Source organism: Sciurus carolinensis, chromosome 14 (genome assembly GCF_902686445.1).
Source record: "Sciurus carolinensis chromosome 14, mSciCar1.2, whole genome shotgun sequence".
Lineage (NCBI taxonomy): Eukaryota > Metazoa > Chordata > Mammalia > Rodentia > Sciuridae > Sciurus > Sciurus carolinensis.
Window position 1 is genome coordinate 26050692 of NC_062226.1, and position 18080 is coordinate 26068771.

Consider the following 18080-nt stretch of genomic DNA (forward strand, 5'->3'; position numbering starts at 1 on the left):
AGGTCAAACACGGGACCATCTGCACACTGGTATTTGGAGTTCATGGGAAGGGCTGGCGTGAACTTTCCAGCACCTCCCTTGAGCCTGCATCCCCTTTGCTGTCTCAGTTTGCTCCCTGATTTATATCTTGTCATCTCCGCTGCTTCCTCTTTTGTTCTTTGGCTCTGTCCTGTCCTGTCTGCCCTGGTTCTGTCGACCTCAGTGGAGATGGAGAACAGCTGGGTAAAATTTTCCAAATAATGCCCAAACACCTTAAAGACTCTCCAGTCTTCACTTCCCACAGTAAGTAATTGGTTCTTTCAAACATTTTTATACGTCTCCTTTTCAATTCCTCTATCACTATGTTAGTTTTCTTTGCAGTTTCCAATTTCATTATGTGTATCTAAGTGAATTTTATGCAAAGTTGTGAAACTCGGCATAATGCCCTACAGTTCAAATAAGAATATTTAGTGTAAATGACACTATAATTTTTAAGTGACCGCTATGTTTCAAGCCTCTGTTAGGTGCTCTGCCCTCCCCGTGACATTTATCCTCATAATACCCTACAGAGTCAGTTTTATTTTCATCAGTTTGTTGATGTGGGAACTGAGAAGTTATCTCTAAGTTCAGCATAAAGTCATAACCTGGGGTCACAGATCTGACCTCATTCATGCCCACCTCCTTCTCCCCTACCACCAAGAACGCTCTGAAACCTCTGACCAGCATGCAATGGGCTAATCAGTCTTTTATTCCAAAATTTTAAAACATGTAAAAGTTACAGATTCCAAAGGTGACCACTTATGTCTGAATGTCTTTCCAACATCTTCGGAATTGCTAACGGGTCATTTCCCCGCTTGCTTCCTCTGAAATGTGAGACTTCTCATTTCTAAGCTAAGTCATTACCAAAGTTTCAAGTCTCTTACTTATAGGTATTTTTACTAAGATATTAATTATAGAAAATAGTTAACTTTTCCTCCTCTCTAAAAACATGGCTAACATAAACAAGATTAAAAAAAAAAAAAAAGACCAACTTTGAAAGGTGGGCAAATGACCCACAGTATTTTCTGAAAGAGGGTATTCATTACCGAGGCAAGTGAAGGACATTAAGTTAAAGACTGAACTGTTTCCAGGTATGGACCAAGCCCTGTCTTGGCTACAGAAGATCAGAGCCCAGGGTGGTTTTCTATGGGGGCAGTGACAACTGTGGGTCTCTTTTGACTTCACACCTCTCAAAATTACCTTGGGTAAGAAATCACAGCCTGAATCACACTCATTGTGACTCAGCTTCCAGCACTGGCTGCAAAAATATTATGACTTCACTAGATCGACTACAAGATGGATTGTGTCTCTCCTCTCCTCCTACTCAAAAGATGCCTGGGGCTGCAGTAGGACAGAAAACCCAAGGGACTAGACCCAAAGCAAAGCAAGGCCTCACCAAAGCACCTGCATGCCAAGACCTGCCAGGAGCCCCTGAGAAGCGTGTGCCGTCAAGCTACAGTGGAGCTCGGTGGAAAAATGTGCAGAACTCCAACTATAGGGGGGTCGTTCTGCTCAGATCAGCAGGAAAAGCATGTCACTGCGGAGTCCAGAGTTACCAAGTAAAAACTCTTCCTGGAAGGCAAACCACAACATACACAGGGTTTCTTCCCAGAACGCACCAAGTCTGAGCGAAGCAGGAATAGACTGGGAAGTCCTTCCTGCAAACGAACTTTATATACAAATGGCCATCCCGGAGGACTGAGCCCCTCTTTAGGCCGAATCAAAGACCCACCAGTTACTCTTTCTCAGCCAAACAAGTGACAAACATTGAGTACCAGAGAAAGCCATTTTAAAAATAACATTACTATTTTTTTTAAATCATCCTAAAATAAAACCATCCATAGGCACATGTCAACACAAGCAAATCAGCACCTGGTAAAGAAGCATTAAGGTTTGATGCCACCCTCCAGCTAGAAAGAGTCAAGAAGGACACCTCTAATTCTACCGGGCAAAGGCATTAGATGGGGTTGGAAGAGAACAGGTAATTCGGAACAGGTTAGCAATCGCACTGTAGATTTTTTTTTTCTTCTCACTAAAATGACACTGATCAGACAAAGCAGGGGAGATAACTTCCATTCTCAACTCCCACCTGAGGAGTTCCGTTACGTGCCGCCATTTATCTATCTATTGGAAAACAGAAACACTAAGCTAATGTGCCCACCAAAGCCCAGTGTGGTGAGTGCACAGCCACGTAATTGCAATGTTAATATTTGGCAAAACCGTGTTTCATCCCTAAAATTCAATCTGTGCCCAATGTTTCGGGCTCACCATCGGGGTACGCGGTACATATGGGCAAAGCAACAAATTCTATACACTGCATTTGGGAACTATTTATTTACTTGTTTACTGTCTCTGGTCTCAGTGAAGTTCAGGTTCCTTCAGTGTAAAACCTTGCCCTACTCTTCCCAGCTACATCCCTGGAGCTCAAACATTTCTAGCATACAGAGGGTGTTCAACAAATATTTGCTGCTCAAGTGAAAACCCACCAAAAGCCCTAACACCATTAAAATCATGGGCTTAATTTTTTCCTAGTTAGACTCATCAAATTATGGCCAATAGTATCAAATGTTGATCTGACCTAAGTCCAGAGTTCCTGAAAGAGAGTGGTCTAAACCCATATTAAATTTGTATTTCACATGTGACTCATCATCAATCGGATCAAAATTTGTCTTGGCTTCCCATCCTATCTCCAGAGTAAAGTTCACACTTCTATATTTGTTCCAAACCATCCATAACTTGGCCAGAAAATGCTTTTCTAGTTGCCTCTGATTCTCTTCAGGTACCCGGCACAGCATCCTGCAAACATGTCTTGCTTCCACTGACCTTAGGGGTTCATTAAATTGTTCCTTTCCCCGAGAAAAGAGTTGAATAGTGTCCCACAGAAATTCGTCACCCCTGGAACTTCAGAATGTGACTTTATTGGGAGCCAGGGCCTTTGCAGATGTACTTTGTTAGATGAGGTCATACTGGGTTAGAGTGGGCCCTAAAGTCAATGCCTGGTGTTCTTAGGAGAAGGTACAGAGAGACACAGGGAAATGAGGCCACAAAAAGAGAGGGACAGAGGTTGCGGTGTCTCAGCTGAAAGCCCAGGATGCCCAGGAATGCTGGGAAGCCTAAGAAGCTAGGACAAGGCCAGGAAGAGTTCTTTTCTAGAGCCTTCGGAGGAAGATGCCCCTGCCAACACCTTAGGTGCATACTTTTAGCTTCCAGAACTGTGAGAGAATATACTGTCTTCAGACACCCAGCTGGTAGTCATTTTTTACAGTAGCCCTGGGAAACAAACACACCCCATGCGAGGTCTTCTCTGCCTGTTGAAATGTTATCAAAGGCTCTGTCTGAAAGCCACCCCCATCTACCACCTTTCTCTATCCAAACAGAAACACAACTCCTAGGTGTCCGTCACTCACTGTCTTGAATACACCATGCATAGGTTCATCTCCTCAAGGCGGGCAGGTCCCGGGTCTTACATATCCTACATCATGACCAGACAACCAAGCACAGCGGGGCACGCAGCAAGCAAATAACCGACGTTTGCCAAATACGTGAACAAACTCTACCATCTCTCTCTCACCACGATCAACACAAATCTTGATGAGTTCTCATTCAGATCTCCCACGAGGGAAATGCATTCTCCTCCCCTTTTTAACTACTTAAAAAAAAAAATCTATGTGTCTGGACAAAAAAATGACAGAAACTCTATTCTTGCCAGCAATAGCTCTCTCCTACGGCCACTTCAGAAGTTGTTTATCTTGCCTTTTATCCGGGGTTTAATTCACTAAGGCCTCAGAAAGATCTCCTACTGTGGACCCCAGAGACCAGCGATGTTTATTCATCCAGAGTAGGAAGAGCACAGGTGCAGAAGGAGCTGCATCTTGTTGCCCTGAGACCAGTCCCAGTGCAAAATCGCAAGGCAGACATCCAATCCTGTCTCCTGACGTGTCAAGACCAGCTTCCCACTGAGCTGCCATTTTGAGTTGAGATGGACACCAGAGCCAGGCCAGGACACAGATGGCAGACTCCGCTCTTCTGGAGCCCTCGGCCATCTGTGGATCAGTGATCCTCATCTCTGATCTCCAGCCCCACAGATCATTCTGTCCTTGAACCCAGCTGCTACTAGAATACTCCACAGGGTGACACCACCTTCCCAAAGGGGGACAGCATCAGCCTGTGGTTAAAGTCAAAGGTCAGACACATCTGGGCTCAGATCCCAGCTGGGTTACACAAGAGTCCTCTTCCTTCTTAAGGCGGAGAGTTGCTCAGTCTTTCTGAACTTGCTTTCCCCTGTCATCAAGGATAATGGTCACATCCTCCTCATAGGGTTTTGTGAGGAGTCTACACAATGATCCAGGGAGCACACTTCATACAGTGCCTGTTACCTGGTGAGCTTCACTAGTGGGAGCCGCTGCTGATCTTATTATTATGAATCCTCAAATGCTCGTGTTCATTTCAGGTTGGTGCCTTCTGACCTTCATGAGGACAATATTCAGATGCTTCAAAAATCACCTCCATTGGCAAATAGAGGAGACCATAAGCAACCAGTGAGAGGTAGCCAGACAGGAGATGGCATCACAAGATTGGGATTGAGTCACAGCTTCCCTGCTCCCTGGTTGGGTGATCTGCTAGCTACTCCAGCTCTCATGGCGCTGTGGAACTTAGTACCAATGGAACACCTCTAGTCTGATCATCCAATCCGAAATCCAACACCAACACTGGCAATGATGCTCAAACAATTTTGGATTTGGATACACTGGATGTTGGAGTTTGGATTGGGGATGCTCAATCAGTAAAGCTGATATAAATATTTCAAAATCTGAAAAAAAAAAAGTCTAAATCTGAAACAGTCCTGGTCCCAAGCATTTTGGTTAAGGGACACTCAGCCTGTGCTGTATTTGTGGTGGACAATGTTGCATCCACTGTCCTTTTCAGGGAACCTCCTGGAGAAATTCCTTTCAGTTTTCAGTGTCTAAAACTCCTGCAAATTTCCTGAACACCACCTCAAAAAAGTTTAACAAATCTCCTGAGCCTAGTTGACTCTTTGCTTCACTTCCGTGGTAAGCTGGCATCTCAGAGCCAAACCTGCAGCTCACTGCTAACCAATGAACTGCACCTCAAGGCATCTATGGAGTCTCCACACCTGCCTGGCTTCTTCCTTCACACACTTAGTTGTATTTTCTACCGGTTATGCTTCATTTTGCATTTGTCCCAGCTTCCTCATTTGTTTTTAACCTGCAGGAATATCTTTAAGCAAACTTAAATCCTTTGTGAAATGAAGCAGGCTACAAATACACTGGTGATATTTTAAAAAAAAAACAAAAAAAAAAAAACAAATGGACTCTTCCTGCACCTCAAGCTTCCTGTATATAAAGCGAGAGTCTCAGTAACAGCATTGTTGCTCACAATGGTGGACGATGAACTGACCCTATGTAAGCAGCTCTCTGCCAAGTGTTCAAGGCCTCGCTGCTCAATCTCTTTGCTTCTCCCTTTCTTGAATTCTCAGCTCAGCAAAGTCATTGAACTCGTTAGGCACCAGAGCTCTGATCCCGCCGGGCAGCAATATGGGAAAAGAAGAGAGGCAACCACAGAACGTGACGACTGGCTGTCTCTGCTTGCTCGGCAGCAGCGCCATGGATGGCCCCTGCCCAAGCCCTGTTGGGGCACTGAGCCACCATGACACATGGGCAAGGGGACCGGAAGCCAGGTGACTGAGGCAGAACACCAGGCGGGACCACTTGGGCCAAGAATTTCTGCCTAAATGTTGCTACGCTGCTTTTCCCAGCTTGCAGGTGGACGTCCCAGCCAGCAACCATCTCATGTCTCATTAGAGTGCGAGGGGAGGAGGGAAACCTGAGAATGCTAAATGGCGAGCCTTCCGTGGCGGAGGCTGTAGCAGATGTGGGCATGTCACAAAATGTACCCGCCAAACGCAGGAGCTCGGGGAAAACATGGGATACTTTACACACGTTTCCCAAACACCCAGCATCTCAGAGTGAGGGACATCTCAGCAGGACACTGGTTGGCTTGGGGGCATGTGTGGCAAGCGTCAAAGATCTTCTCGAGGTTAAAGGCAAAGAAAAGATGGTAAGGAGTAAGAGGCAGGGAGGAGGGGAAGGACTGAAGAGAGGAAGAGCAGAAGCACCTCCGAAGGAGGACTCCGGTCATCTCCCACCCCCAGAAGCCTCAGCCTTGTCAGTACAAAGCAGGCTCCAGGAAAGCACATCTTTCCCTCCAAGGCAAAGGAAGCCTGCGTGTGGCTTCACAATGCTTTGACTGGCCAAGAGGAAACTGGACTCGGTGGAAAGTCAAAGTGGACAGATCAGAAGTGTCCCTGATTATCAGCAGGAGCCAACCCTTATGGACCGACCATGCCGCACCCACCAGGGAACTGCACCCGATACCGCTCATTATCTCACGGGCATGATCCTCACTTCTTAAATCCAACGCCCATCCGATGGGGTTCCTAGGGAGTATCAGGCCACCTTCCTTCCTAAGACTCTCTTCCTGTCCGTTTTCAAGGGAAACTGGGCCTTCTGCTCTGGAAATCATGGCTTTGGTCTTTCCCAAAGGAGCTGCTCCACAACCAGGTAGACCTTCCATCAGCTGGTCCCTCATTCCTTCCTCCTGGGGTGCGTGCTGAGCACTGCGGGTGGCAGAGGGCTCAGAACGTAAAGCTCCCTCACGCTGGGAGGCCCTGAGGACGCCTTCCCCGGGGAATCCATCCCCTTTGCCTCCCTCCGGGTGGAGGAAGAGAGGAACGCTTCCCGGCAGGGCAGTATTTCTATCCTGTTGACTGTCACGGCGGCTATCGCTGTGGTCCCTTGCCTGGAGGAGCAGGTGACCAGGACAAGGGTGCCGTGGTAGTCTTGAGAGAGTATTCTCAGAGTGCCACCAGGCCACCTGCTCCCGCCAGCACCTCCGGGAGACCGGGTCAGGACGGTTACCTCGATGGAGCACGATGTGGTCGATCATGTTGCGTTTGTATTTGGTGTGATAGAGGCAGAGGGGACAGCGCAGGTCTTTGGGGCCCTCCTCAGGAACCGCCGAATGCCCAGCTTCCACATGCATAGTAAAAGCAGATCTAGGAGAGAGGCAGGGGGAAAGGCAGGTGAGGGCGGAGCTCACTTCACCCCACAGCTACCAGCAAGCTCGTCAGGGCCATCAGCAAGGGGAGGTGCTCAGGAGGTCATGAAGAGGGACCACCCTCCAGCCCTTCCAAGTCCTCAGAACGGACAGAGCCTAAAATGTCGCATACGAACGGACAAAACCAGAGGTTTAATGGGCAAGGCCCCCTGATCACCCTGAGGGCCTCTCTCCTTGGGAGTGAGCCTCTTCAGCTCTGAATCACAAACATCTATCTGAAAAACAACTGGACCAAATTAACAGAGATCCAACAGTCCCCATCACAGCCCAGCAGTTACAATGTTGGTGGGAAAAAGACTTTTTCCTCATCCAGTTCAGCCTTTTCCTGGGATACGATGTCTAGTCTCCGCAACCTCTCTGTGCACAGTCTGTATTGAAGTGACCTGAGGTTCTGGTCCTGGTTACCATAGGGCTCACCTGATTATGCAGGGCAGCTGTATATCTGCAATTCAGTACCGATGCGATGTTATGAAACAGCATTCTATCCGTGATGTTGTAAGGCATATTCTAAGCATTTCAGATGCATTGGTACCTTTACTTCTTTGAAGAGCCCTCTGAGGTAGGTACTATTATTATCTTTAATTTATAGATAAGGAAATGAACACAGAGAGGCTTAGTGACCTGCCTCGGGACACACAGCCACTGAGTGGCAAAGCTGGGATTTGCACTCTCCACCTGTGGCTATGACCTACACACTATCTCACAGGATGAGATTAAATCACAGGAGGGGTTTAGATTACATGATAGGAAGCATTACATCCTTTCCTCGAGATTGCCAGTTCTGTCATATACAGCGGCAAGGTGACTTGGATTTTCTTTTTCTAGATTGGAACAATCTTCCTATGATTGCTCAAGTCTAGTTTTCACTGTGCTGGGGTCTTGATTATGTGCCCTGAAATACTACAATCTTAAATAAGAATGTTCTATGAGGGGAACCAAGAGGAGCAAATGCTGGATATTTATCCTGTTTGGTTTTGTTTCAAATTTCATGTATATCTATATAGATTTATCTATATTTATATTTTTTTCAATAAATAAAGAAATAAGTGGGGGAGGGACTATTCCCTGAAGGGAAATCACTTCTTCTCTATGCACTGGACCAGTGAAATTCTGTGTTGCAAGCTCCCACTGTTTCAGGAGCCCATTTGCTTTGGTTTTTAAACTAATTTGTTTTGACATAGCTTTTCCTCCCTTCTATAAATCCCGAGGCAGTCCTCTGAAACTAGCTTCCTTTCGTAAAGACTGAACCCAACCTCCGTATCATCCAACGGACAGGGCCTTCCCTGAGCTCCAGGTTGGTAAGGGAAGAATGCGCTGAGGGGTGGAGCAAGGGCAGCCACTCTGCCTTCCGCAGCTGTTCTTCATGCCACTTACTTAAAGCCTGTGTAAAAGGAGCAGTCTTTGCACTTGAAAAGCTTCTTTCCACCGTGCTTGTCCCGGTAATGGCGCCTGATACTCTGGATGTAGCCAGAGGAGAATTCACAGAATTCGCAGTGAAGAACAGCTTCAGTTTTCTGCTCGGTGCCAGCAGCGGCCCCAGAAAGAGGCACAGGGCTCACACGGCTGTTGTTCCTTGCCAGGGCGGCTGACTGGTAGTGGTTCAACTGCTGCTGAACGTCTGGGGGCTCTGAGTACGACGAGTCTGTGGAGAGACAGGGAGAATGACAGGGGCACAGAGGATGCCGCAGAGGCTGGAGCGTGGACACCTGCAACACCAGGTTCCCCTCGTTAGCTGAGGCTTGAGTGACAAGTTGGACAGGCACACGCTTAAGGTACAGGACCTGATGATCGGATACACAGATGCACTGCAAAATGACGACCACCCAAGTTAATGAGCACATCCACGCCTCCCCGGGTGTCCACTCTCCAGTGTGAGCAGATCGCCCTAAGATCTCAGCACACTTCAAGTAGAGGATGCCTTGCTATGAACCGCAGTCGTCCCCAGAACCCACCCGTCTTCTAACTAAACGTTGCACCCCTCGCCAGCATCTTCAGATTAGTTCTGAGTCTTTTTCTAAGGGTGAAGGCGAGGACCCCATCTCTTGCCGTTACCTAAACTCAACAACAGACCTGGGTACCGGGTGCCTGCTGGGAGGAAGGGGCTCCTCTTTCCATCTGACTTTGAGGGCTACCGGCATTTAAAAATGAAATTCGGAGGTTAAAGGTTTCAAAGCAAAGGAAGAAAAGTAAACGGATTTTTTTTTTTTTTTTTCCTAAAGGAAACTACAGAAGGGCAATGGGTTGCCACAGAATACCCGTTCCAGGGGGTGAGATAAATAAAACCCATGCAACGCACACAGGTGTCCACGGGGCCAGGGAAAGGGGACGGGGCAAAGCTCCTCCTCCGCTGCAGCCAGAAGTATTCGTGATTTAAAAAAAAATAAAAAATAAAAGTAAAAAAAATTCAGTCTCTAAACAGAAACGCTCAAGCACATGGCACTCACGCAAGTATAAAAATGCTTTTTGCCTTCACAGTGAAGTGATTTGAATTTTAAAATACAAAAAAATCCGATAGTGTTCTCCTGGAATAGATGTTTAAAGCTTAGTCAGCATTAAGATGGAGATTTATTCATAAATCCCATTAAAATGAAATTCCAAACAAGTTTCTCTGAAAGATATTTTCAAGTCTGCAATTCTGGGGAACATGTCGGAAGCGACAGGCACGCATCTCAACCCCAGGAGCTTCAGGGGCACGTGGTGGGGAAACCTGATCCGGATGGGAGGTGGGGAAAGCTCAAAGCTGCTACAGGAGAGAGAGAGAATAGTAAAATCTTTAAAAAAAAAATTCAAAGAGAGAGCCAGAAGGTAAGAGGACAGTCTTGAACCTTTTCCCGCAGTTCAGCTTTGAAAGTGAAGGTTCCAAATTCCACATTGTCCTGCACAACCTGCGGCTGCCCACGAAGGCGACACAGACGAAGTCTGTGAATACCACACAGAAGAATTTCAGTGTTAAGTTTCCTTGAAAAGAAAACAAAGGGCTCTTTTCTTAAGCCTTTCAAAACGCAAGGGGGAGAGGGGATGGAAACCGTACAAGCCTCCTCCTGATTTGATGGACACTTAATTTTCCAAAGCATGAGTCCCCGAGGCGGGACATGGAGGGACTCTGTAAACCCAGACTTGACGAAACCAGGACCATCCATCCCCTCGGCTTGTGGAAAAGAACAACGGAGCCAGGGAGCCTCCCTGATTGTGGGCCACCTCTGTCTTCAAAATACTAAAATTCCTTCCCTTCTTGCTCCCCTGCACACCTCCCCCCATTCATATTCCTTAAGATCATGAAAAACCCCTTTGGAAATTGTAAACAAACCTGCCACACAAAAAAAATAAAACAAAAGGAAACTTGAACAATCTCTCCAAGCCTCCATGGGTTCATTACCAGGTGTAAAGGGAAGACAAAGAAAGAAAGGAATGACACATTGAATTCATCTTCCCGGTCCTTTATCTCCTCCTCCTTTATTCCTCTACCCTCTCTGATGAACCCACTCAGGATCACAATATTGCAATTGTCAACTCCTCATTCTTTCTTTCAATAGCAGGTTTGTTTACCATTTCATGGACTCTTCGAGATGTTTTCTGTTTAAACCCTCAAGACCAGATTCTGCTTGAAACACACAATGAAGCGGGAAGCGCACCCCACCTCTCTGGTTAGCTGGCTTCTGAGGCTGCCGGCCGCACTGAGGGCCAGTCAGCCTCCCTGGAAAGCCTCTCTTCTCTCAGTAGCATTGGTCCTGCTTCACACTCAGTTCTGCGGAACAGAAATACTGTCATCAACAAGGCCAAAGCCAGGGCCTGCTGCTCGAGATCCATCCACCATCCACAATCCACCTGGGGACCAAAGTAAACGTCCCATGGAATGGTCTGTTCCTCAACACGGGGCCACAGTTCCCTCCACGACATGGCCTCAGAGAGTCTCCCAGGTTAGCGTGGACGCTGGCTCGCACCTCAGACACCAGGCACCTGGCAGCTTCAATCCCCTCTCAGCAGAGCTATGAAGCAATGAACAGCTCCCAGTCGGATGGCAAGGCAGCTGAATCGGTGTCCCCTTTCCTGCCACCCATCCCCAACTGACTCAAATCATGCAGTCACCTCTTAGGCAGAACCCCGCCCCGGGAAAAGAGCCTCCTTTTAGTTGGTACATTTGTCTTGTCTCTAGGGTCTACTACCTATTAGTTCATCCATCTCAAAAAAGAAAGTCTACATTTTTAACTCCAGTATGTGTACGTTACAGAAAAACTTGAAGAAATAAAATGCAAGAGGTCTCATGCAAAGCATCCCAAGAAAGGAGCTTCACCTCCCTTAAATGGCAATGCAAAAGGAACAGCCAGCTGTGTGCATCTACGCTAGGAACTTCTATTGTCCTCCTGGTTAAAATCAGGTGAACGGCTGTATTTAGAAAAAGCAGCAAACCCCACCCCATTTGTGGTACAGCTGTGACAATGGCCAGGGCAGGGCACTGTGGGTCTTCTCTGAGCTCCACTCTCCTCTCTGGTGCCAACATTCTCAGTCCTCTCTCTCACTTAAGAGTTTGTGAATAATGTACGATTTTAGCACTTTGGGCACTAAAGTGACAAAGGCGTGAGTGTGTATGATTCCACTGATCTTAAAAAAGCCCACTTGCTAAGCAACATGAAATTCCATCTTGTTCATGAGGCACAGCCTGACGAGTGGAAGAGGGTCATTCTGTACCCAGGTTAGAAAGGCAAACAGATTGTTAGCAGCAAGGGCATGTCACATAAGTTAAAGATCATCATTAAGACTATTTTCTCTTATTCTGAGCTTAGAGAAAGATAAGTGAAATCACCCTTTGTGGGTTGGGAGAGACAAACTTCTGGCCACAGGGAGACACAGTAGCTGAATGAAGCACATGGATATGAATTCAGTGGGAGATTCTGCCTCCAACGGCGGGTCACTCAAGTGGCCTGTGGTATCTACGATGGAGCCAACAGCAAAGCCTATGACCTTTAAGAACAAGTCATCGTGTAACATACTTCCCCACCCACCAGCCCTGAGACCTATAGTCTGGGAAGAGATCAGTGCCCTGACTTATGACTTTATTCATATGCAAAGTTTTAAAAATTACCTTTACTTTAGTTACATATAGGTACCTATTTTGTAAATTGTCGATAATAAGAAAAGAATTACACTTTCTACAATCAGGATCAAACTATAATTTCAGCACAGATGGGCACAGTGCCTATAACATCAGAAATTTACTGCGTAGCCAGCAATTGACTCTCACACCCATGGTGTGCCGTATAATCGGATCCCCATGGCAGTTTAACCAATGAGACAGTTGAAGTTGAGGATGGCTGGTCACACGTGAGTCTACCACAAGGCAGAGGCGGGACCTGAACAAAGATCCCTGACTATATCGTCTGACTATAGAACCTGAGTTCTGACTATTAGGCATCCATTCCTGAGGGAGACCTATAGGGACCCAGGACACACATCACAGGCATGAAAAAGATCATGCAATAAAGGTGCAGCAGAGAGAAGGGCAAGGTACTGGGCAAGGTGGAAAGAGTTAAGGAAAACATGTTAGGAGAGATATGAATGATAACAGAACATAACATTAAAACTGCATGCAAAAGAAAACACTAAAATAAACATTTTAGAGTAGGTGGGGAAAAGTAAACACTGCAAAGATTTATGGGAAAGAATATCCAAAATTTCATAATGCTTTTATAAAGAACACAGGTGACGTTTCTAGAAGCACACTGGACTGGAAGGCATTCAAAACACACAGAGTTGTCTCCACGCCATGCGTTAGGCAGATGTTTGGTGGATGGTCTTTGAATAATAATCCTCAGAAATTCCTTGGGTGGGATTTGACTGGAAATACAAGGGACACAAAGGGGACAGGAATGCTTTTGGTGGCTCGAGCACGGCTTGGGATTTTACCAGGAAAGGGGGCTGAATTCCAGATGGGCTCCCTCAACCCTTTCACTTATTTAGGTTCCTATAGAAAAGGGAGATTTCTCCCTAATTCCAGACCCCAGAATACCAGCCCAACGCAGGTAAGTATCAACACCAGATTTTTTTTCTTTTTTCCTCCAGAAATTAACCGGTGCAGAAACAATCATAAGAAATCTAACTTTACAAAAGCAAAGACAGAAAAGTCAACTCTAGTAGAACAAGAAGCAAGGGAGAACAAGGCTTTGCTGTCATCCACAGGTGTGAACCCACAACATTCAGTTACCAGGCCTCTGCTGACTCTGGGAGTCAAGATCAAAGAAGAGGTGAGAGGTGCCTTGAAGGAACTCAGATCTCCTGGGAGGCGGGCAGAAGTCACGTAGTATTGCCATTGCCGGAAAAGTCAGGTCTTCCTTCTGTTTAGCAAACTCTCATTGATTGAAAGCACAAAAGAGGCAAAGAGAACAAATGAATAGTAACAGGCAAATTTAACTATGGGAAGATTAAGGAAGACACCAGCAAGAGTAAGAATCAATTGGGCAGTAAATTGTGGGAGCAGAGGACGGCCCCCTCGCAGGCTGAGTGAGACAAAAAGGAAGCCATACCCAGGCCGGTTCTCGAATTTCTGTAGCTTTGCTCAGAGGCCACATAGGAAGGGGGAAGGGAACAGAGTACCTGAAGGGTAGCACCAGGGACCACATTCAATTACATTTGAAACTCCACTTGGGGGCGGATTTGGAAGACAGGCTCCATGGTTAGTATGAATCAAGTACAGAAAAAAATAAAAGACAAAGAATTTTAGACAAGCAGATTTTAGAGGTGGCCAGGGGCAAATGATTACATTACACCCGCTCATTCAGCAAATATTTATCGAGCATCTAAGTAAATAGGAGACCCTGTTCTGGGACAGTAATGCTTGATCCCTGCCCTCCAGCGACTCACTGAGTCAGAAAGACATGAAAATAATTGATTATGATACGATGTGAAAAATGAATGTAGGGAATGAAGGGAAAACCATGGGCGTACGGTGACTGACAGAATGTGGGAGTGAGGAAGGGGAGAGGAAGTCCAGAGAAGCCTGAATACCTAGTAACAAAGGCATTTGTACTAATGACTAAGTTAGTGAGAGAAACACCAGAAAAACCGAAATGCTCGATTTACTGCCCTTGAACCTTAAGTCGCACACGTTGGAGAAACTAAACAGCTAAAGTAAACACGTAACCATGTACATTCTTATTGAAATGACAAAAGTGACTTAATTCCCCTAGGGCACAGAAATGAAGATTAGAGGATGAAGAGAGTGAATCTAAACAGAAAAAACCCACGCATCGGAGAGTGGGGTGGATGGTGTGCAGCACAGTTTAAAATCTCCAAGTTCTAAAAATGTGGAGAAAGCTCAAAATGATACATAGATTGCCATTTTCTTCAGAAGCAGACTCTTCAGCAACTAAAGATTGGGAGCAACTAGAAACAGAATGTTTCCTATAGGTAATTGAACCCAAAATATTGCAGATGCCCAAAGTAAAATGGAGGGGTGGAACCCACATAAGCAGGAAATACAGCCTACTGTCTCTGGTGAAGAAACTGGAGACAATTTGAGAAAGGTTCGCTGGCAATCGCAAGGGAGCAGCTAAAGGCATGCCTCGGTTAACAGCCAGAAAACACGGGGAACGGCGTGCAACTTCCGTTATACAACTGCTGATAAACTTAGGCCAAGGACAAAGATAGCCGTATGTGTTTCTGAGTATGTGACAGTGGCCCAGGCAGATGTAGTGAACAGAGAATCCTGCTGTGGTGGGAACACACTGAGCTGTGAGATGATCTTCTCTTTCACCATAAGCTGAGAAGCTGTTTCCAGATGCGGGTCCGATGGACTCCACAAACCCACCACCACATCGAGAACTGTCATGGTCCCCAAACATCTCCTTGTGTATTCTGAATGTTAGTGGCTAGCTCACCTGTTCGTTCCAACTCAAACTGAGGTTCTTTTGAGGCGAAGGACTTCCCCTTTTCCTGTGGCAGTACAACTAACCATGTGCCAGAGACCTGGCTCATGACCCACCATCGCCCATTTTCCTCTTCGCTTCCTGGCCTTCCCTGCCTGTTTTTCCTCTAGATCCTCACGTCACACATGGGCAGCTTTGAAAGCCTCCTACCCGGCTCTCCTTCTGCTAGGATACATTCTAGTTTGTTCAGTATACATACCATAGACATAATAACATACCACTTATATGATTATGATATGATGATGCATTATTGCCAATAAGGCCTCCGCCATTCCTTAAGTGGGTACTTGGTACTACAGCTCTTCAGCTGGTCCCAGTCCAGGTCTGCAGCCTCACATCTGGCTAGTTTCTTATTTCCTGCACATATTGCATATTTCATCACGAGGTCCTTGGTCATGGCTATTTGCTTGCTCTTCCTCTTTCTCCACCCTGGCAAAATTCTTTGGCAGAAAAGTCACCTTTTTTGTGAATATTTTTTCACAGTAATCCAAACAGAACTCTTTGGTGTCCTCTTATGTTTTGCCTACACATATAAATTGTGATTCTCTCCCTGACCTTGTTATACCTCATGTATACACTTACGAGTCCTCTTAAACAACCTCCTTCAAAACACCTGGCCAGACCAATGCCCCACACCCTAAAACACTCTGAGGGAGGAAGACCCACAGCACAGTGAGTCTGGGCTGGCGCTGTGCACCTTCCCCAGCAGGTCATCCACGTCTGATCTAGCAGCTGAGTCCATGACATCAACAATTATTTGTTTTTGTTCCTAAACTTCTTTGTACCAGTTATATGACTGTGCTTATTCAATACAATGAATACCTTAGGAGATGATGAAATCTGGGTGCAAAGTTATTTCTACAACGGTGACATTGAATGCTTTGAAAAGATATAAAGTCACGTTGCTAAAAAAAAAAATACTGTCAAAATACATTTTGGTGAGAACAACTAAAGAAGACTGAAAACATAAAAATCTACCAGTTCTAAGTTCTTCAAAATGAAATTGAAACTGGAAACAGCACACGGCGCCATGCAGGAGAATACAGTTCTTGCAGGAGAGAGAATGGGACTCCTGCCAGAGGACCCAGCCTCAACTGCATGGAAGTGACCCTCCGTCTCTCCTGGAGAACGAACACATTCACATCTACAGTGAAGACAAAATGCTTAAGATGCTTTAAAGAAAGGATTCCCTGGTTTATCAAAAAAAAAAAAAAAAAAAAAAAAAAAAAAAAAAAAAAAAAACAGAGAAAAAGCACTGACATGGAGAAACTGGAGACTTTGTGTGCCATTGTTGGAAATGCAAAGTGGGGCGACCACTGAGGAAACCAGCATGGGGGTTCCTTGAATAATGGAAGATGGAACTATGACATGATCCAGCAATCCCACTTCTGGGCATTTATTCCAAAGGGCTGAAATTAGAAACTTGAAGAGATAATGGCACTCCATGCTCACTTCAACATTATTCCCAACGACCAGGAGGTGGAAACAACCTAAATATCTACACCACCGATCAGTGGAAAAAGAAAAGGCACACATACCACGGAGTATTATTCAACCTTAAAAAAGAAGGAAATTATGGCATTTGCAGACAAATGGATGAAACTGGAGAATATCATGCTAAGTAAGATAAGCCAATCTCAAAAAACCAATGGACGAATGATATCACTAATAAGTGAATGATGACACATAATGGGGGGTGGGAGGGGTTAGTGTTAGGGTTAGAGTTAGGGTTAGGGAGGGGGCAAGAATGGAGGAAGGAAGGACTGTATAGAGGGAAAAGAGGGGTGGGAGGGGTGGGGGGAAGGGGAAAAAATAACAGAATGAATCAAACAACATTACCCTATGTAAATTTATGATTACACAAATGGTATGCCTTGACTCCATGTACAAATAGAGAAACAACATGTATCCCATTTGTTTACAAGAAAAAAGAAAAAAGAAAAAAAAAAAAAAAGAAGGAAATCCGGTCATATGCTACAACAGGCATGAAAGTTGAGGACAATAGGCCAGAAGTAAGGGGCGAATTTTGCGTGATTCCACTCTATGAGGAGACTGTAACTAGAATAGTCAAACTCACAGAGACAGAAAGAAGAATGGGGGTGTCACTGGCTAGAGGCAAAGTAAAACGAGGAACTCTTGTGCGAGGGGTGTGGAATTACAGTCCTGCAAGATGAAAAGCTTCCAGAGATCTGCTGCACAACAATGTGCTTACAGATCGTTAAGTAGACTTGGATATATATTTAAAATTTAGTAAGAGGGTAAATTTCATCTTCTGCGTCTTTTTTTTTTTTTAATCACAATAATTTTTTTCAGTGACTTTAGACAAGATCATCTGTCAGGTTCTTTACAAATTTAATACAGTTTAATTATCATCACAATTACTTAATTATGGTACTTACGGAAATATGTGCTGGATTGAATTTGTGGACCGCTGAGGCTACAAAGGCACATGAGGTATTGTTTCTGCCTATAAATTATAATGTAAGCGCCACAAGGGCCAAGATTCGCGCTGCTTTTTTCACTGATGTATTTCAAGTGCTTCTAAGTGGTGGAAAGGCACTTAAGGAAATGTCTGCTGGGTTAAATGTGTGGACAGCTCTCACAACCATATGTGTGTGTAGTTCCTACACATATTTAGAGTTCCTAAAACAGTATGTAGCAGAGAGCTGTCAAGATGATTCACTGAGTCTACTTATTTAAAAAGATAACTTAGGATCTATCTGATACCTTTGCACCTCGATTCAACTCTCTTTCCTTCTCCAGATTCTTGTTGCTCGCTGGGTACTACCAGCAGAGTGAAATCCAGCATCCAGGATAACAACTACCAACCTCCAGAGCAACTTGCCACCAACGCAATTATTTCCTCTGGAGAACCTCAAACACATTCTCTATCTATGGATCTCTCCCAAAGAAAACTGCATTCGAAACTAACATTTAGAAACAAACCATATCCACTCCTTCTGGACAGTGTACGGAGGGGAACAGAACTCTCTAGAGACAGTGACA

General features: G+C 45.4%; 1 protein-coding gene across 11 annotated transcripts in view; it reads right to left on the reverse strand.

The window, feature by feature from the left end:
- Znf462 (zinc finger protein 462) overlaps nt 1-18080 on the reverse strand; it is a 130884-nt gene that overhangs the window by 24260 nt on the left and 88544 nt on the right. For all 11 annotated transcript variants that reach the window (XM_047524767.1, XM_047524766.1, XM_047524765.1 and 8 more), the window contains 2 exons: nt 8530-8797; nt 6957-7093 (listed from right to left, as the gene is read on the reverse strand). In XM_047524767.1, coding sequence (XP_047380723.1) covers nt 6957-7093; nt 8530-8797 — 405 coding nt within the window. The remainder of the gene's footprint in view (nt 1-6956; nt 7094-8529; nt 8798-18080) is intronic.